This window comes from Anastrepha ludens, chromosome 4, assembly GCF_028408465.1.
Source record: "Anastrepha ludens isolate Willacy chromosome 4, idAnaLude1.1, whole genome shotgun sequence".
Classification (NCBI taxonomy): Eukaryota; Metazoa; Arthropoda; class Insecta; order Diptera; family Tephritidae; genus Anastrepha; species Anastrepha ludens.
In genome coordinates this window covers 48,430,243-48,452,745 of record NC_071500.1, presented here as the reverse complement: position 1 = coordinate 48,452,745, position 22,503 = coordinate 48,430,243, and the positions used below count along the sequence as shown (strand labels likewise).

Sequence of the window (22,503 nt, the reverse complement as noted above, 5' to 3'; positions counted from 1 at the left end):
AAGATAGTACAAAATATCATACAGTCAGTCAAATCATCATTTTATTATGACACACCTTTCGTGAACGAGTTATCGCATAAGTCAAGTATTTTAACTCCTTTGGAATACTTTTTGTGGGAGTACATGAACTCATTATTTTATGCTGAAAAATTCCATCAGCTTCTTTTGATAACTAAAAATAAAGCAATTGGTGCGATGACGTAAACTTAACTGACCTGGCAGGAAGAAGTGTTAGAAGCTAGGGCGTAATATATATAAGGTATAATCGGACTAAAATATTGACCTTTCATTGAGTGTTTTTTTTTTTTGTGGTTTTTAAAAAATAAGTTTTGCGCCTCTACACATACATACACCTCTTAATGTGTAAGTTATAAGTTATCTTATCACTTCCAGTAAAAAATACACACTGGAATGCTTATCTAACATTTTCTCATGAAGCCTTGCCATGCTAAGGTTTTGTGCTTTTAAATTAGTTTATCGCTGACCGTCAGAGAAATCTGATTAAAATTAACAAACGACTCGTGCTTTAATTGCAACGAAGAATTTTTTTCGACAAAGAAGGAATTTCTACAAAATGGTGGTGGGGAAAAAGAGTGCAGCCTATGTGGTGATCTTTTTGGGTAAAGAAAAAAACTTTTCGAAGTAATATTTTATACGATAAAAAAATGTGAATTAGTTGTGAATTTGTACGTATTTTCGTGCATACATATGTATGTACATTTGTGTTTTAGCCTAACTTTATAACTTTCATTGAAAAGTATAAAATTTTGTTTTGCTATAATAATTGTTTAGCTACATACATACATATAGCAGTGAACATGCGAAACTCTACAAAAATGCTTTGCTTATCAGCGTTGCTGGTAGTTATATACATATTTACAAAAGATAAGCCAAGCAAAGATGACTCACAACATGTTGCTAGTAAGCACAATTTACTGTTAGTCACTTAATTCATGGAAACGCTTACAGCTCAAAACTATGAAAGGCATGGATGGGAAAGAAAAGTCGGCTAAAAGTATAAACAAATAACTATTATGCGTACATACATATGTGAAAGAATGAGGTCATCGAGTACCGATTTCTTCAGTGATAACAGATGTTGAATATTTTGGGTGCATACAAATACAGTGAGTCAAAAAAGTATTGGCACACTCTAAAAATTTAAGTTCTCAGTGCTATAACTTTTCTTTTAATGAAAGTATAAAAAAATTGAAAACGGTATTTTCTAAATGTATTGATTTACATTTACATGATTAAAAATTAATATCGACATAGGCTAACAAGCTTAGCCTGGAAAGGTAAAATAAGGCACAAATTCATATCAAAAAAGTACATATTGGCACATGCTTTATGTAAACATATACTTTTGGCGTCGTAACGGTAAACTCCCGTTATTTTCACTTTTGCTTTTTCACTAATTCGTACGTTTTAAGAATTGCGATTGAACGCGATTTCAACGGACATAGACCAAAATGGGCCGTGGTGCTGAAATTTCCCTAGAACTGCATCACTTAATGATAAAACTGTATTTTGGAAAAAAAAATCCCATCGCGAAATTGGCAAACTTGTCTATAAATCATGGTCCAGCATTCGAGACATCTTTATGCATTATTGCAATGCTGGCAAAACAACTCCGGAGAGAAGATCTGGCCGCCCAAAAACATTAACCGAACGACAGGGGCAAACTGTGGTGTCCACGGTGGCACAAAATCCAAAAACTTCGGCTATCAAATTGTGCGAGACCCTGCAAAATTCATTTGAAATCAATTTCAACCGCTAAACTGTTCGGAATACCCTACATAAGGTCGAGTTCCTCGACCCAAACCCTTCATTTCGAAGGTGAATAAGAACAAGAGGCTAGAATTTGATAAACAGCATTTCAATAAGCCTAACGCTTTTTGGAACACAACCATATTTAGTGATGAATCAAAATTCAATTTATTTGGGTCAGATGGAGCACAAGAGATTTGGCGAAAGCCAAATAAAGAGCTTCAAGAGAACAACCTGCTCAAAACAGTTAAACACGGTGGAGGAAATGTGATGGTTTGGGGGTGTTTCGCGGCATCTGGTGCCGGAAAGCATGTGTTCATGGATGAGACAATGGATAAGCATGTGTATCGCGACATTCTTAAAGAAAATTAAAGTCAGGTAATGGGACAACTTGGCATTTTCAACAAAATAATGACCCAAAACATTCGTCTTACCTTGTGCAGGAGTGGTTGATATACCATTGCAAACAGATTCAGAACTTTTGAACTTTGAACTCAGCTGAGAACTTTGATTTTTCGATAGTACCAATACTTTTTTGACTCACAGTACATTACAAAAGAGTTATAGTGTTAGAAATTACCAAAAACCTGCCCTTTGTGTCAGAGGAACCACTCAGTTTTTATCTAAACTCTGGGCCGAGAAAAAGAACTATCGAAAGTTATCAAGTGTCATCGAACATTTCACACGGAGACGTTTGGAATATATCATTTATCATTAATAAAATGCATATACATATAATAGTATGATACTTACGTACATATACCAGTAAGCAGGTAATGGCTTTTCATTCAGAAAATGTGAAATTTGAAAAAAGAAATATACTCATTTATGCGCAGGCACGTATGCATTGAAATATATTTGAATCGGCTTAAGGTGTTAAAGATGTGATTGAAATAAGAATATAAACCAACATGGTCTGATTTCTACATAAATTAAAACGGAGAGCCATATTGCATGCGCTCGAACACAATAAAAAAAGAAAACTATGATAGATATTTACTTACACTCAGCTAGTTATACATACATACATATATACATATTCATAATACATACATATTTACATACAGAGTTGAAAACAGTAAAATCTTTTACTACCTATTCTCTAGTTTATACAAGTGCATCCCGTTTGTGTATGGCGTTCCACCCAAAGAGTTAGCGAATTTTTATGGCCGTTGCAACGCATATTCACCTGGGCCGCTTGTTGGCCAGCCACAACATCACATTTATTGCCACTATTTGTTTTTCTCTTCTGCATGTTTTTAACTGAACGCTGTGGCTTGGTTTTCTTTGTTGTAATTGTACGTATAGTGTTGCGAGTTACACACATATGCCATACGGGAGCGGATGTAGAAGGCACGGAAAGACCCGACGTTGATAGTGACACTGATGATGATGAACTGCTTTTTTTGTTTTATTGCTCTTTTTGTTAGCTGAAAAAAATGATTTTATTTATTGAGCTTCACTACATCTTTCGTACTTTTTTGCATAGTTTCCACCTTTTGCATAAGGTTTACTTTACTCTGTTTTGTGTTTTTGTTTTGCAGAGCTCGTAGTCCGTTAGTAATGGATTTTTATGCAGATTTTTCCGGTGTATTTTCATTGGCATTAATGCACAGATGGAATGTATCAGAATATACGATTTACCTATGCGCAGGTATTTTTTTTAATCGAAAACAGGAAACGAAAAAATGATAGAAACAAGAAAATGCACAAAAGCAAATTTGAAAAATGTACCTACATGCATAATGCTTGCTGCAGGCACTGATGCCAGATGTGATTTTTCTTTTTTCAAAATCCCTATGGACAAAAAACAGAATCCTCAGAAAATTCCCCTATAGATTTTAGTTGCAGCAATGTTAAAAATTGTGTCTTTCTAAAATTTTAAAATTAACTAAATTAGAACAATGCAACCAACAATACACAACCTTTTATTATTGAATCATGCGTTTCAATCAAAATACTTCCAGCTCATAACAATGATAATATTTCTAAAAATAAGTAAATGCCATTAAGTTCTTATAGGTAGGTAGGTGAAATAGTTGAAGTGCCGGTCTGGCACTCCTCAAGTAGCACTAAAGCACCATTTTGATACCATTATGAGACCTCCAACAGGCAGATATCTACAGCCAGCCGGAGCTGTTTATAAAATGGAGGAGATCGATTGGATTTAGGTTGGCGCACTGCCCCAGGCTGTCGAAGAAAGGCGCGCCCAGTGACGTTAGCCGTCTAGCTGCCCAACCCGGACATTTACAGAGAAAATGCTCTACAGTCTCCTTCTCTGAAAGGTCCCCACAGCTTCTGCAAGGGGGGTTAAATGGTAACTCTAGCTTTTCCGCGTGTGCGCCCATCGTCCAGTGACCGGTAAACACAGCTACGAGTGTGGAAATTGAATGGCGAGGAGTCCAAAGGATTTTCTGAGTCCTTCGTATATCATATTAGGGCCAAAGGGTTTTTGAAATAGCACATGAAGGAATGAAGCTCCATCTTTTCTGCGTTATCCTGAGAAATAATTTGTGCAGGTCCCCTTTACCAACTATCAGGGGGATGCCGATGACTGGGTAGGAGGTCTCTAAGGCCAATTCGGTCCCCTTCCTGGCAAGCTCATCAGCAATTTCATTTCCCTCTATGTTCCTATTTCCTGGAACTCAGATCAGGGAAATGTTACCTGCATACCCAAAAGATTTGATCTCCTCTTTACAGGAGCCTTAATCGCGGCTTGACTATCGTGCCCTTGTTTTGGCCTCTTATTTGTAGCATATGTCTTGATGTTTTTCCAAAAATGGAGGATGGATTTACAATTTTAAGCCGACTCCGAACGGCAAATGGCAGAAAGGAGGTTTGCCGTTGTCTGCCGAGGGCGATCGCTATTAGAAAAAAAATGTTCTATCATTTTCGTGTTTCATAAACGCAGATTCGATCCCGCGCACTCCCGAATAGTAGTCACGTACCAATCCATTTAGCTACGGCGGTCGCCATTATTATAGTACATTACAATATAAAATTATTCAGCTCTGTACTTGAGATCGGCCATGATATTTTTTGAAATGCTCATTCATTTTGTCTGGCCAAGTGATGTTTTTTTTTAATTATTTCAGAGTCCGTTCGAATTTCAAAACTCTCTTACATTTTAAGATAAAAAAATCCACACATGTAAGGAATTTCCCTTACATGTGGCATCACTGACTGCAGGTAGTAAGGAAGTTTCAGAATTTATATATATATGCCGGTTAAGCTAACTAAATAATATATAATAAATATGCGAGTAGGTACAACATCCATATTTAACTAAAATTCCTTTTTAGTTTTTTTTTCTATTTTAATGCAACTTACCTACTACATAGATACTTAATTGTTATATAAACAAATTTCCTTTCAGTGTTGCTTGCCTGCTGTATACAGGAATCGGAAGCGACCAGACGCGTGTTGCGCGGACGTAGAACACTTACGCGTCGCTATTTCAGTAAGTATCATAATGTAATTATTATTTAATATTTATGTGTCATGGGCCCCTATATCCATTAGTTGTTTGGGCGAGCTCCTCCTTCCATTTGTGGTGATACTTTTAAGCCGACACCAAACGGCAGATGGCTTTTTATGAGGAGTTTTCTCATGGCAGACATAGAAATAGCCTTTACCTACCAAGTAACGATCACTACTTAGAAAAGCTAGAAACAACGCAAAACTTAGAAACGGAAAGATTAGAACTGTACTTACTTCAACGGTTCGTCCCTGGCGGTATTTATATGCCAAGTTTGTTTTTTATTCAATTAAAAATTAAAAACTCTTTGCAAAATGTGCGACATTTTTGTAATGCTTGTGGAAAATTTAGTATAGAAAGCAGTCTAACTGGTGTAAGTAATAGTATGAAGGAATGATATGAACAATATTTTGGAATGCTTGCATCTGGCAGGGTATTTCAAAAGTGACGCCAGTAGCGAATAATTCCTAGACGGTACCTTTTTTCTTTTATCTCTGAAATTTGTCAAGTAGACAGATGTACAATTTTACAAGATAGAACAACGCGTTGAAATTATTGAAATAGATCGATCTTTAAGACTTGAAATTGAAATTTGAAAAGGTCGAGCCAAGGAGCACCATGAGATTTGGTGGCTCCTAAAACACTCAGGCTAAAAAGTCTATTTTTGAAGCTCTGGAAAGCGGATAGATAGTCAAGGAGGGAAGGAGAAAAGTATCTGAGAAAGAGATATGAAAGAATAGAGACAGAGATAGAGATAGTTAGTCCTGTGAGAATTTTCCGAATTCCTTGGCAAATCTGTAAATATCCTCCAGCTTTAGAGAACGAATATTACTCATTCTCATGACATCGGAACCCAATACTCGTAGCCGTGCTCTAGCAAAGGCAGGATACTCACAGAGAAAGTGATCAGTGCTATCCGTGTCCACCAAGCATGACAGGCATACCGGGTCCTCGATGATTCCAATGGTGGTCATATGCTGACCCCATGGGTTGAGTCCTGTAATGATGCCGACCATCAACCGAATGTCTTTCCTTCTAAGCTTTAGTAGAAAGTTTGACAGTTTTCTGTTCGGACTTGTCACAAAACACTTTGAAGTTCTGCAGCGGTCTAGACCAGACCATCGCTCTTTATGTAGATTGCCTACATAATCGCTGATCCAATTCTTGATTCCTGCGGAGCTGATTCCGATTATTGGCTCTGGCCCCTGTGGGGCCACCGCTGATCCACGGTTGGCCAATTCGTCGGCAATTTCGTTTCCTTGAACACCGGATCTTTAAGACTTAGTATTAGTAAAAATATTAATTTGGAAAGGTGCTACAGCGGATCTCTGGGAGCTACTCTCGAACAGACGTTTTGCGGTATATCTCTGAACTGGATCCTCTGAAATAAAAAAAAAACCAAACAGATTTCGTTAAAGTAATGCTAAATCTAGTAATTAATCAAGGAATAAGCGAAATAAATTTGTTTGACAAAATGGCTGTTTCCCAAAAAAAAAATCGATTTTTGACCAAAATGTCAGCCTTAAATTGTTTATAAAAAATATATTTACTACAAAATATATAAGGTTGTCAAAAAAGTCTTGCGGTATTTCCGCAAGCTTGTCTTTGCAAGCGCGTAGTTCTAGTTGTATTCGTCGCATCGGTTCACGCTAGAGCTTTTTGGAAAGCTCTTTTCACGTGCTAACACGTGTTTGATTAATTGTTGTTTGCTTTCAGTCGTTCGTGAGTTATAGCGTCACAAACATGGAGCAAAATAAAGAAAATATACGGCATATTTTACAGTACTACTACGATAAAGGCAAAAATGCATCTCATGCTGCCAATAAAATTTGTGCAGTTTTTGGACCTGGGCATGAGTCATCAAACCGTTATAAACCATTTGAACAAGCTTGAATTCAAAAAGAAGCTCGATGTATGGGTGCCACACGACTTGACGCAAAAAACATTTTTGCCCGTATAGATGCATGCGAATCGCTTCTGAATCGCAACAAAATCGACCAGTTTTTGAAGCGGATGGTGACTGGCGATGAAAAGTGGGTCACTTACGACAACGTGAAGCGCAAACGGTCGTGGTCGAAAAGCGGTGAAGCTGCCCAGACGGTGGCCAAGCCTGGATTGACGGCCAGGAAGGTTCTTCTGTGTGTTTGGTGGGATTGGCAGGGAATCATCCACTATGAGCTGCTCCCCTATGGCCAAACGCTCAATTCGGACCTGTACTGCCAACAACTGGACCGCTTGAATGCAGCACTCATACAGAAGAGGCCATCTTTGATCAACAGAGGCCGAATTGTCTTCCATCAGGACAACGCCAGGCCACACACATCTTTGGTGACGCGCCAGAAGCTCCGGGAGCTCGGATGGGAGGTTCTTTTGCATCCACCGTATAGTCCGGATCTCGCACCAAGTGATTACCACCTACTTCTGTCCATGGCGAACGAGCTTGGTAGTCGGAAGTTGTCCTCAAGAGAGTCCTGTGAAAATTGGCTCTCCGAGTTTTTTGACAATAGGGAAGCGAGCTTCTATAAGAGGGGCATTATGAAGTTGGCATCTCGTTGGGAACTCGTCATCGAACAAAACGGCGTATATTTGACTTAAATCGCATTATTATAACCAATTTTATGAACAATTGAAAATTCAATAAAAATACCGCAAGACTTTTTTGACAACCTTATATTTAAGAAGCTCGTGTTAAAATTTGAGACTAATCAACTTAGCCGTTTTAGAGTAATGTAGGTCACCGACTTTGAAAACACCATTTTGAGAAAAACGCATTTACAGTTTGCATTTTACTTTACTTTCTATCACTCTGAAACGCCTTTTAAAATTTGCGTGCAACTTCGAAAATATTCGTCGGAACGATATTAAACTTTCTGTGTGTATTCTTAAGTATATGTACATTAAGAAACAAAAAACGAATTTTTTAAATTCTTTGTATATAACCTCTTAAGCTGAACATACGCAAAATTCGTCATTTTTTTGGAGGAAATAATAATAAGACAATTTCATGACAAATTTCAAGAAATTTGTTCTGTCGAGGATAGAAAAAGGACTGACAGACCAAAAACTGAACGTTCTGTTGAGAAATTGATGCTGTAACGCAAAGTGTTGCTGAACAACTTTCAACAATAGGGCTCTCATGAATTGACTGTTTGGTGAATTTTACCTGGTTGATATTTAAATGATGTAATCTTTTACATATAATTGCTAGGAGCCATGTTTTGAATAAAAATAGTGACATTTTTACATTTTTTATTTCAAAACAACATCTAGAGGCGACTTTTGAAATACCCTTTATAAAAAGTGAATTAGGTACCTAAGGATATACTCGTATGTAGAACTTACTGTGATGCTGTCCGTACTAAATATAAAAATGTTACTCATAAAACGTTTAATATAAAAACGTGTTTTTCACAGTAAAGCCATTTTGTTTTTTAAGATCATTCATAAAAAATTTTGTAATGAAGAACACATCAAACCATCGATTTCTCAGTCACGGAAACAGTTAGAAATATTTCACTTTTCAATGAAAAACCACAAAAACCGTAAAAATTGCGCATCAGCGCCACCTATCGTAGATTTAAGTTAAACATAACTTTCCGAAAAAAGGCATTGTTTCATCGAATTTCACAAAATTTGTTTAAATACAGAGTAGTGGAAGAAAACCAAACCTGTAGGTCAAAAAATTCGCTTGGAACTTTGTTATTGGAGGTATTACCTGTCTCTTATTTTTAGTTTCACCGATTTTTTTTTCAGCAAATGTTTAGAATTTTATTATACTGGATTGTGAGAAAATTAAGTAGCAAGTAAAATATATGTAATGAACTTATAACATTTTAAACTTTTCCTACTATAAATCAAAATAATTATAAATTATTTTTATTAATAAGAAAAATAACATGCATACACACATACTTATAGCAGATTCGGTATATTCGATGTGAACTGGTAAGTGGTAAAGAACATTTATCGAACGGCGGAAAAGGAAACTAATCATTAGCAAATTAACAAGCAGTAAAACATTAATACAACAAGACCAACAAGGTAGAGTAGAATTGTCGCTGCGGGCATGAGTGCTATCCAATTTGTTTTTCTGCTGGCAGCGTCTATCTATGGTTCTAAACAACGACGCTTATATTCTACAGAACATTTAAAAGTTGATTATAAACAATTAAATCAGCACATTGCATAGAGCTATAATTGTCTGGCAGATGTCATAAATCATATTTATTAAAATTAAGTCCAAGACATCTAACTCTCAACCATGAAATATGACACACCAGTGTTGGTCATCGCAGTCATTACAGGGGTTTGTTTAAGAAAAAACTGATATTGTGTTGGTGATATACGAAAAAAATTAATACAATGTCACTTCGTTGCCATATGATGTATAGGCACCATTTCTGATTTCCCGTCACAATTTGGTACAAAAAGCGCTCTTTATGACCGCGTGTTGCTCGATGGCGGACGAGATGCCGAGAAGCAATTTAAAGGCAACTTTTTTTTCGTTGAGCTCGTTAGGCACCTAAGCTCACAATTTTTCGTTAAATCCCATTGAATGAAGGTGATTGAGAATCGTTTTATGATCGCAGTTCATTTTTGCGCCAATTCACGACCGGTTTGGTGACCGTTTTCCTTCAAAAGTGATTTGAGTCGTTCTTCATCGAATTCAGAAGGTCTTCCGCTGCGAGACCATTTTTGAACTTTGCAAACCATTTCCCTGCTGTAGACTCGCATAAAACACTTTCTCCATACACGATCGAAAGCAAAGAAGCCTTAAACTAGCCTAAGCCTTAAAACTAGTAAAAAATTAAATAACCCAAAAATACAATAAGCATATTTAGTTTTGTAGAACAGAAAGAGTTATATCGAATGAGTACTTACCCTTTTCCCAACAGCAAACCAATCGTTATAAAATAAAATAAAATATAATATGAAAACGCTTTGAACTTATTTCCCCATTCTTCTATTGGCTTTCCCTTGGCATTTCTAATTTGAAAAATGTGTTTGTGGCTCGAATGCCACCACCTTGCCATCTGGACAAAAAATGTAAGTGCTGTTGCATTAATAGTGGGCATAAACTCATTAAGTACGCACTCACGTAATTTATTAATTGAATTTATTATTTAATTATATACCTAAAATTATTTAAATGAATTATAGAACATTAAATTGCATAATTATATTGAGCTCATGCAACAATTTAAATTAGTTAATTGATTATTTTTTACTATTTTTCCTCAACCTTCAAAAAAATGCAAATAAAAGAAAAAATGTATGGTACGCATTGCGTCACATTCAATTCGCTGTTGTTTGCTTACAAATGGCGTTTGCGTCGTGTCGTGATTTCTAAACAATCGTATCTGAAATAAGACTACATACAGTTTGTGAAGAATGTCTTTGCATAGTGAAGAAAAATTTTAAATTTTAGCTTTGAACGAGAATTCTAACAACAAATAAAAAAGCAAACAAAAAATGTATGCACACATTCCATTACTGTACTTGTCTATGATCTACCTTAGGCCCCAACATTTATTAAATAAACACACACATTACGAAAACAACAACAAAAAAAGATGTTTACTAAGAAATCATTTAGTTATAAAGTGATTGCCTTCAGTGCTACAAGTGATCTCAGATTTGAATTTAAAAAAATGCCAGGAAAACGAGTTTCAAAAAATATTATTCAGTTAGTGTATTTCAATCACTACAATGGCACATCAGCCAGAGAAATCGCTGATATGTTCTCCCTCAAAATTAGAACTGTATATAATATAATAAAGCAGTACAAGAGGATTAGCTCTTCAAACGGAAAAAGATTACGGGTTAAGAGTTTCTCATGAAATTGTTCGAAAAGTGTTGCAAAAACACAAATATTCTTCAAGAGTGGGTAGGAAAAAACCCCTGTTATCAGCATAAAGCGTTGATAAAAGTTTGCGATTTGCCACCGAGCACGTATCACTTCCCACAAAGTACTGGGATGCCATTATTTTCTCAGATGAGACAAAAATGATACTCTACCATGATGGACCCCAGAGAGTTTGGCGTAAGCCTCTCACAGCACTACAAAACAAAAATATTATCCTTACCGTAAAGTTTGGGAAACTGTCAGTAATGGTTTTGGGTTGTATATCAACAATGGGAGTGGATGAAATCAAAATTTTGGACGAAATAATGATCAAGGAAGTAAATATATCTTGATATTTTAAAAAACGAATTGACTTCCAGTATTAGAAAATTTTGGCTTTGTTGACCCGGAAAATTCGAACAAATTTAAATACAAATACTATCAAGATAATGATCCCAAACATAAATCTTATTTATGCAAGTCCTGGTTACTCTACAACTGCACCAAAGTTATTAATACTCCCGCCCGACATTAACCCAATCGAAAATTTGTGGGTTCATTTAAACAGAAAGGTAGGAAAAAGATCGCCAACTAATAAAACTGAATTAATAAGATTCATCGGAGAAGAGTGGGGGGAAAATACCATTGGAATATGATATTGCGAAACTAATTAAATCAATGCTAAGTCGTCTTCAAGCGGTAATTGATGCCCAAGGAGGACAGACAAAATATTAACCCCAAAAGACTGCATTTTTTGTTGTTTTCATTAGTTATGCAAAGATTTTTTTGACACTTTTTAAACAGAGTAAGCATCTTTTTTGTTGTTGTTTTTGTAATGTGTGTGATTTTTTAATAACTGTTGGCGCTTAATAGTCGTATACAAGTATAGTAATGGAATTCTCGATCAAAGCTAAAATTTGTCTTCCCTATGCAAAGATATTCTTGCCAAACGTATATGCGCCCGATTTAGAACAGAAACTTAGTTGTCAAAAGCACGGCAAATGGAGCATTTGGCTAGTTCACGCTTTGAAATGCTTAAAGTATTTATTTAAAACCAAGTTGCCATTTGGCCAACTTTGATATATAATATTACGTTTATATTGTGTTTTGACAGGATTGAATAGGAGAAATATATTTTTACTAATTTTTTATTTTACCGTAGACATACTAGTCTTATTTGGTTTACCTTGTTTGTGCATATCAATGCACTTCTCAAATTAGTTAACACGAAAATCCAATCGACTACACATTTTACATAGAGTGTAAGCCTTAAATGATAGTAATACTAACCTCCCTAAAGTTTACTTATTGATTGAGAGGAAATGGGTAATAGATACTATACATTAAGCATATACAAGGCTACAGTTTTAAAATAAGTTATGTGGGTATATGAATGTATGTATATATTTTATTTATATTTATATAAAGTTCTTAAATGAAAAATTTATTATGCTCAACTTTGAAAAAAGAGCGAGTGCATTTTCCTCATGAATAATAAGAAGATATAGTGTAATAAGCTTACTTATTACTTACTTTTAAAATTGTCTCTTTTATTTGCAGCCGGTCTCGCCATTCCTGGCTGGCTATTGCCTGTACTCATAGGTATTGGTGAACTTGTTCTTGGCGGAGCGCTTTATTTAGTCTTGAATCGTGTGATTCTTGCAAAGTCTGTGCAGGAGACAAGCACTTATACACCAGCAAAGCAACATGAAGTTTAACGGAAAGCTATCAAGGAAACTTTTAAGAAAAAAAATGTTAAATTTTAATAACAAAAAGCAACGGACGTACCTACAACGATACTGATGAGAGTGAACTACAAAGTCTACCCAGGCTTAACTACATGAATATAGAAAGACTAGCCGATTCAGCGATGGAGTAGTCTTGGCAATAAATATTAATGACAATAGCAAAAATAACTGGATAAATAACAGGAAATAGCTGCTATAGTCAGCTTCAGTGCACTAATCTTTTTTGTAGCATTTTTACAACCTAAAACATATCGATCTTTGCCGATCCAAAACACTTGTGTTTCGGTTTACTTTTGTACAAATTTGAGCATCCCATCTCATTCACAACTCACATATGTATATGTATTAGTATTAAATATCATTTGCTCTTTCTATACAAATACATAGTGCATACAAACACTTATTAACGACCGCTAGTATTAAGCATTTTAATTACTTAACAAAACATATCCATACATGCATGTGTATCACACATACGAGGGGAGGGCAAAAAGATCGCAAAATTGAAATAACGACCTTTTCAATACGCTCTCTTTTGGGAAATACTTTATTTAGTATATTAACAGCAGCAAGAAAGTAAGGAAGTCCTAAATGCGATCCATACTGAATTCGTATACCTGCGCAGATATTAATAAAATTTGATTTAGGATGGCTGTTGATTTTTGGACTAAAAAGGAAATCATAGAGCGTGAGAGTTATAGCTTATAGCAAATATGCTAAATTAGTTTTAACATATTGTATATTTACCTCGATTCATAATACCGTTATGTCAACGAAGTTATAGCACCCTTATAACCTAGACAGACGGTAGTGATTAAAATTGTAGTGTGACAGACGCTTGATACGCGGATTAGTGAAGAGTTGGTTTGTTTATCGGATAGTTTTGTTAGTAAAAGATAGACGGGCATGAGCTTTTCGCCAGTGTTGCCATCGAAAATTCCCTATTCCCCTGAAATTATGAGAGTTAAGTCTAGTTGTCAATCCGCATTGGTTGCACTTAATTTCCTCGATAATTCCGAATAAAGTCCTTAATCCTGATTAACGCCAGTCTGCTTGGTTACTATGCACTAGTGTGCGAGGGTACAACAAATTAATAAAACCAATTTCCAGCTTTTTTCAAAAACAAAAAAAAATGTATTTGCAAATAATATTTCTTTAAGCACAAGCTTTGCAAATGTATCCCAAATTAACGTTCTCGATTAATACCAAATATTTACAATTATTAGGTTTAGGTTAAATGGCCCACTTGGACAAAAATTCAAAATTTGTCCGTTGTGATGCCATACAGAGGCGAAGGGAAGAAATAAGACAGGTGGAAGAAAATAAACAAGGGGATTTGGATTAGAGGATGACGACCATCAGTGGCGATTTACGTTCGTATTAACCGCTTCAAGCTACTGAGAAATTTCACCAGATGTGTGATATTTAAACCTGCAATATCCGCAGGTGTAGCGAAACAGCGAGAGCCCAGATGTCTAAGCCTTTGCACGATGAGAGCAGAGCAGATGATTCCACGACAGCTTCTGCCAAAAGAACTTGACGCAATCCCAAGCCTCGCCGCATGGACACCTAACGGACAATGTCCGGTAAGGATACCTACCAACTTCGAGAGCTGTGGCTTTGTTAGCCTTAGAAGTTCCCCCTTTGCGCCTCCGATCTGCCCATGGCCACAAGGATCTCGCGACTTTGCATGTTTCCGCACTAGCCCAGCGCTCGCTGAGTTGACGCGAGGCAAATCCTTTCAGTAGCAGACAAGCTCGCAAGAGAAATTTATAAAATTACAATATAAATGCAATAAAATTTGTATAGAGCTAGTATTTTGTCCAGGCAATCGAAAAAAAAGAGGTAAGGTAGTTTTCGCATCATCAACAGACGAATTTTTGACTTAAGCGTTTTTTTACCTGAATTTTAGAAATGTGGACTACTGGGAGATTGGTTCAGTGTTGCAACGCCACACATGTGTAAGGGAGCTCGCAGCATGCCTTTTGTGAAAGCGCACATGGTGGAACAAAAAAGTATAACCCGAGTCCAGTTTTCCCTTTTTGTTTCCATTCTTTAGTTTTTTTTTTTAGTTTAACATAGTACAAACCCATAAAATTGACATTAATAATATGGCGGATTTACTTAATTTCAAAAAACTGTAACCATCATGTTTCCAGGACAGTTAGGTCAGTTGTGACACCTTGAACTTCTTAAGAGGGGCTGCACTTTTTTGTGTGATTGCATAAACTCTTTCTTGGACTCAGGTTCATAGCGATAAACTTCGTTTTTAGTAACAGTCATTTGGCTATAGAGATTGAAAAATAAAGTTCATCATACTGTTATTCCTAAGCCAGTGTGAGCATTCTGACACCCATTTTTCACTGAACTCAAACGTACCTTGATCAAAAAGTTCACGGAATATATTCAGAAAATGTAAAATTCAAGTTTATTCCTAAAAAGTACAATAATATTATTGTCTTCAAAGTACTCTCCATCAACTGTAGCTCACTTTTGCCAGTATTTGATGCAGCTCTCAAAACATTTCTGGAATTCTATTTTCAGTATGTCTTCGATTTTTCCATTACTTACTTTCGGTTGTTAAAACCTCTTCCCCGTAGAGGTTTTTGACTCGATCAGACAGCAAAAATTGAAGGGAGCTATATCAGATGAAGTCGATGGCAGTTAGATGGTATTTGTCTCGTATCATGGTGCAAAATCCACGAGCTGTTTTTCCACAAATCTTTTCTTTTTTGTCGAATTGCTTCACCTAAACGTCTTATTAACTGGCCGATCTTCTGGCAAAAAGTTGTGGTGTACAACACCATTGTAATCCATCCATCCACTGTGGGCATTGATGTCTTTTTTGACTGAAATCGACGTGGTTATTTTTGGTTTGGCTCATTCGGAGCTGCTCACTCTTTCGTTTGATGTCTGGATTGCGTGTCGTATACATAAACCCACATCTCGTCTCCAGTTTGATGAATTTTGGGTCGGATTCAGCTTTAGAAATTATGTCTTTGACGATTTTTTGTCCTTTGGGATAACACGGCGCAAATCCAAATCATCAACTACAATGTCCTGAACGAATAAGCAATGTTCAACTCTTCTGGCAGCTCTCTGGTAGTTAATTTGCGGCTATTGATCAACTTTTCTTTCACTTAATTGATGTTTTCATCAGTTTCAATGTCGACTTCCTGCCTTTGTCACTACGTTCGCCATCCTCAATGGACTCACGATCTCATCTAAAGCATTCATGCCACTCGTAAACATATGTTTTCTTTATATACATAGTATAATTACCGAAACAGTTCCCCAATATTTCTAAGGTTTTCGCACCATTGAATCCATTTGTAGCACAAAATTAAAAAGAAAATCGAAAACACGTGCACAGGTAGATTTACGAGTACCTAACGCGACGTAACTTTTGCAAATGTCAAGCAATGGCGATAAAACTCTGGTAAGAGTGTTAATCACAGATGTGGTAAAAAAAAAACAAAAATAGAACTAAAAAAAAAAACAAAAACAGAACTCAAATCATTGACTAATAGCATCATCTGGCGCTTGTTCCGGGGATATCAAAGTATCATAGTTTCCGGTACAAGTTTTTCGCCAGTGTCAAAAACGTACGACCACGCCGCCTGCCCGCCTGAGTATTGATTGTCTCAATTGGCATTTAAATCGTGGGTTTTCTCGAGCAAGAGTTCCTTTAAGCAGGTTACAAGTTTTTCATAATAAATAAAGGGTGGTTAAGTTTCAATCACCGGTGTTGATTTTGAATAAAATACAATTTTTTAAAGAAATTATTGTCATTTCCCTTTAATATGGTAACATTGGTATGGCTCAATTACGTATAGAACAAAATATCGGCCAAATGGCCGCTGCAGCCTCGGCGGCACACCTCCAAAGACCACCAAATGCAAACAGTTCCTTATCTAAAGGGTGCTTAAGTTTCAAGGGCCGGTGTTGATTTTGAATAAAATACAATTTTTTTAAGAAATTATTGTCATTTCTCTTTATTATGATAACATTGGTATGGCTCAATTACGTATAAAACAAAATATCGGCCAAATGGCCGCTGCGGCCTCGGCGGCACACCTCCAAAGACCACCAAATGCAAATAGTTCCTTATATAAAGGGTGGTTAAGTTTCAAGGGCGGGTGTGGATTTTGAATTATTGTAAATTAAATTTTTTTTAGAAAATTATTACCGTTTCTCTTTATGATGATAACATTGATAAAGCTCAATTACAAATAGAACAAAATATTGGCCAAATAGCTGCCGCGGCCTCGACGGCACACTTCCATTCGATGGTCCAAATTTTCGATAACGCTGAGGCATAATTGAGGTTCTATGCCGTTAATGTGCCGACTTATTTCATCCTTTAGCTCTTGAATTGTTGCTGGCTTATCGACGTATACCTTTTCTTTCAAATAACCCCAAAGAAAGAAGTCCTTCGTGCGTTGACGTTTAGGTGTGGTTCACATTCAACATCGGCCCTTGAAATTTAACCACCCTTTATACTGAGGTTTGTCTTGCTTAGAAAGAAAATAAATTTTTTTGATATTTGATGTTTTCTTCCTCACTGAGTTGTTTATCCGGCGATATCTTAAAAATGAATAAACATATTTGGCACAAGGTGCAGGTAAGTAAAAACAAACTCCTCTCACTCATCTCACCAACTCGTCTATTCTGCATTCTTTTTGATCTCCCCCAGTATATATGTATGTACATTTTTTACCTTAGTGATATATTTTTAACTATTCGGGCTAGCTGAAAAGTTTCTCTTTTCTCGTTTAGCTCTTTGTGACTTTTTTAATGCAGCTGCTTATCTCGATACTACAGCTACGTTACCTATTGTACTTTTTCTACATTTGGTACTTTTATTTTAACTTTGATACAAAGTTTTTAGTTTTCCATTCTCAATTTTTTATTTGTTAATTAAAAACTTGACTCCTACTTTAACCCCTAATAGGGTTATTGTGTTGTTAGTATGGAAGAGCAGTGGTCTTTTAGGGCACTCTTTGGCTACTTCACATGAACACTACTTGCTATTTAATTAATAAACGCTTCGCAACCTTTCAAAAAAGCTATAAGCTTTGTTCATTGTAAATACTTTAGCAAAATATAACAACTTACACATATATATACTTGTAGAATAGTGTATACGTTCTTACATATGTGTGTGTAAAGGGTAAAAAGTTTGTTAGTTTGCAGTTAGGCAACCATTTGCCGGGAGTGATGCCACACCAACACACGTTTAATCACATGTAATATAAGTAAACTTGTTTTTGAACTTTTTGTTATACCGTAAATACTATTACAAAATAAACATTTCGCACTTTACTTATACTTTATTTGGTTATCGGAAGCGATTTTGGAAATTTAAAGAACGCTTAATTATCCGGAAGGCCAAACAAATTTCTGTTGTTAACTACTCGTATGGATTTTCTTTAGCTAATGATTTTATGAAAACATTTTTAAATGGTTGTTATATTTGTTGTAGTTGTAATCTTACTAAGACCTGCGCTGATCGGTGTGCGGTAGCTACAAGCACCTGCCTGAAAGATCAAAAGTATTCACCTCAGATGTTCTGCTTTCGCGAGACTTACCCAAGCAATGCACCTTGCGGCTGTTGGTAATCAAGTAGCACAGACCATACCGTTATGCAGACAATCTCATTGCACAACTACATATGTACATATCTTTTGCCAGCTATTTAAATGTACCTATTTCTACCAAAACCAGTGAAAATGACTGGTGCATAAAAAAAAATACTTATTATGACTTCCTGACCTCTTAAAAAGTGAGAAAAAGTAGTACAATATTAATTGTAATAGATAAATGAATTTATGGACCTTGTTAAATAATAAAACATTTAATTGTTTACACTTTGTCATACACTTTTTGTATGTATTGTAAATATTTGTAGTCTTATTGTTATTGATATACCTTATTTGACACTTGTACTTGGTATATCAGCTTCGTGCGATTTTTGCCCTTAAGTCTAAAATTCTGAAGCAAGTACTTCTGTTAATCTAAACAGAAAGTCATAGTGCTGGAGAAAAATGATGGCCCCCACTTGTTGTTACACAAACATTGAAGTCTCAAAGTGCCCCACGTGCGTACAATATTGCAAAAAATGCCTTCATTTTTGCTTTTGTAAATCTCCGGTTTTCCCCAAAACTCGACAGGCTAACTTTGTACAAATTCTTATGCAGTAGTTTAATAAAGAACTCGGACATCCAAGTGATATGGTTTTAAATAAAAAAATAAATATTCAAATGCAAATCTAATGCGTTTAAGTGTCACAACTATTTTCATTCTTCAAGGGTATTTTTCAAAACTACAAAAAACATAAACAAATTTCAACTCATTCATACATAGAAAATGCAGACTAAAAACTTAACAAAATACATGACAAAAAAGAACTCGGACATTTATAATAACTATATAAAGTAGATTTGGGCGAATAATATTTGAGAAAAAATAATATAATTAATATTTAGTCGGCAAGCCTTTAAATTTTCTCACAACATTCAATCTTCTTGGCATGGATTCGACCAGCTTAAAGGATCTATTTTTACCATCTTCTGGGTCTTTCTTGTTTCTAATAACAAGGTTTTTCAGTTTGTTTTCAAGTACTTTAGGGCAGTTGTACATACCGCATAGACGGGCATCAAGTGCCTTTTAATTAATTCCCAACTTTTCAGCACTTTGGATCAAATTTTCTTTCATAATTCTTAGATATTGTTTGTGGTACATATTGCCGTTAATAAGGCACAAATTTCTAGTACCAGCAGTGGACATATAATCCCTTACCATTACTGACCCTCCCCGTGTTTAACTGTCGGAGTTTTTTTCCAGCAACTCTTCATGAGGTTTTTTACACACATACCTATGATTGTCCATATGACCTAAATATGTTAATCTTCTTTTCACCTGCAAATAAAATGTGCTTCCAGAACTCGAAATCCTCATAACCATGACGCTTTGCCAATTTTATTCTCTTGTGTCGGTTGATCTCGATGATGAGGTTTTTTTTCGTGAAACTCTTGCAACACTATACGTATACTTTCAGGGTTGCAGTTAATATGAAGGGCTTGCGTGACTTCTGTTGTGAGCTTAGGTGCCCTCAAATTTGGAATTTTCTTCATTTGTTGCACCGACCACCGTTCACCTGCATTCGAAAACAGTTTTGGTCGTTCCGATTTCTTCTTATTTTCCACGGATTTTGTTACTTTGAAACGTTTTATCACGTCGTATAGAGCGGAACGAGCTCTATCCACTACTTCTGCGATTTCCCGAACGGTTTTACCCTTTTTATGATGACTAATAATTAAATTTCTGACTTCAATTGAGCTTTTCCCACGCTGTCTATCCATGTTTATATTTTGGACTTTTATTCAACAAAACACTACTGAAATTCGATTTTAATTTATTACGTTTGTACTATTCTACCGAGAGAAAATTAATTCTGGGATTCCCCGTTTTAAAGTGCCAAACAATCGCATTAATGCCAGATGTCCGACTTCTTTTTTGACACCAATTTTGCGAATGCTGCATGATCAATTTTGTATAACAAGGAGATAATGGATTTGTAAATTATATTACTATTTTTATTGCGTATTCAACAGTAGAAAAATATAAACATCAAAATATTTAACTTGTATTTCTTAAAAAATTTTGAATTTGAAGCAGCTATGTATGTCCGAGATCTTTATTGAGCTACTGTATGTTCCAAAATACGGTTGTCAATCAGAAATAGGACGCCCTACTTAGATTCCCATTCCAGAAGTATCTTTTAGCATGTGTACATCTTTGAAAACACTCTGAATTGGCAATCTACCAGTAACACCTCCTTCTTCAATTCTTGTCCAAATAATTACGCCTGAAGTAATTTCAGTTTGCTGATTTGATACGTTACTTCCACCTTCGTCTTCAGAACTGGAAGGAAATCGTCTGCACCGTTTCGTTCGTCTGTTTGCAATATTTTCGCAATCACTGTCACTTGTCTGATAAATAAATAAATAAATAAATTTGTCGTGCTTGCGTAACCGTGCGAGTAAAGATGAATACGCTGGGACTAAGACTTTATTTTGCGTGCAAAGCTCGAGACAAGACTATTCGGGTCTCGTGCATTTACGAAGTAACTGCTCGTAAAAGTGCCGTTATCGCTGTAATCGGCTTAATACCGCATGGGCGCTATATTTTTCAAAATCATGCATTTCTTCATAGAAACGTGCACCAGTCACTTTGACTGGTACTGGTATACATAAGTGTCAATGAAAAAAAATATATTTGTTACGAGATGAAGTTGATAACACTTATTCTTTAGTTATGGCTGCACAATTCATAACATCATTTTGGAAAGCAAATGTTATACATATATAGCAGGAATTTTGAATTGAAATTGAATATGCTGAGAAACGAAAACGACAGCTCTGGCACAGGACGGAATGAATGCGAAATTATCTGCGAGAAAATAAAACACCATTAATACTACTTCTTATTTATTTACTTATTTTTAATTTACAATTCAAAGTAAATTTTATATGAACATACATATATATTTGTATATCGCAATTATGTTCTGTTAAATTCTGCATATGAAGTTCAAAACATAGGCTTGAAAATTGTCATCTCCTTTGTGACTGTCAGATATATTAATATTAAATATTGTAATAATGGAGTAATCATTTACACTTTCAGTTACTCTTAAGTCTGTTAAGTTATATACGTTTAAGTCGAGAATAATTACACTACAAATGGTTTGCAAGCGTCGAAATTGTTATAAGCGAGTTTCAGCGATTCTACCTTTCTATTATATAGGAAGTTTTCACATTTCACGTTTAAAAAAAAATGCATTTATAATTTATTATTGATATTTGAATTCACATCCTGAATGTTTAAGACGTGCCTTGTTTCAGTATGTTTTCCAGCCGCACTCGATCTTTTTGACCAAAAGAACATTTTCCTCAACAATTCTAAAGATATTTAATATAAGAATTGCACTTTTTGGCAATCGGTTTCTTTTAATTTTCTTTGGGAAATGTATTGAGGTATGCTTCAACGACATTCACTTCTGGGATTTTTTAACCCCGAGGTTCTTTTTTTTGTTTTTTGGTGTGATTTGGTGTGACAGTTTCTAATCAAAATAAAAATCAGCGAACGCGCCCTTTGAAAGAAAAGTGGATTTTAGTATCGGTGACGTATTCAATGTAGTCGAATTTCTATTAATGAGTTACAGTGCTCACATACACACAAGCGCATATAGTAACAAATATACAAATAGAAATCATAGCTAAACATTGCTTAGATCTCATAAAATGAAATTGCTTGAAATTTTAAATGTTTCAAAAGTGTAAAATGTTAAATGTTTATTTAAATTACTTTGGTTGACTCCAAAACTGAACAGCCAGTACCAATTAAATTTTACTAAAATGTGCACGAAAAAATAAATTTTCGTTCAGACCGAATTTGGCATTTCCTTACCTATCTTTTTTATTCTGCTGCTTAGTGTTATCAGCTTATCTAACAGATCTTAAATTAAGCCAACCTCCAGTTAATTTTCATTGTAATTCAGCCCTGTGGCCAGCACTGTAGGAAATTATGCGTTTAGTCAGCACTACTGTAATGCCTGAAAATATGCAACGTTCTATGATTAAAGTTTTACGCATTAT

The 22,503-nt window shown here is 35.5% G+C and overlaps 1 protein-coding gene across 1 annotated transcript; it reads left to right on the top strand.

Moving 5' to 3' along the window:
• The first annotated feature begins 484 nt into the window (after window positions 1-484).
• On the top strand, window positions 485-13,257 carry LOC128861374 (uncharacterized). The gene is made up of 3 exons (XM_054099485.1): window positions 485-620; window positions 5,147-5,230; window positions 12,654-13,257. Exons 1-3 carry the CDS (start codon window positions 575-577, stop codon window positions 12,809-12,811), a joined length of 288 nt encoding a protein of 95 aa, XP_053955460.1. The 5' UTR covers window positions 485-574; the 3' UTR covers window positions 12,812-13,257.
• Window positions 13,258-22,503: the final 9,246 nt, after the last annotated feature.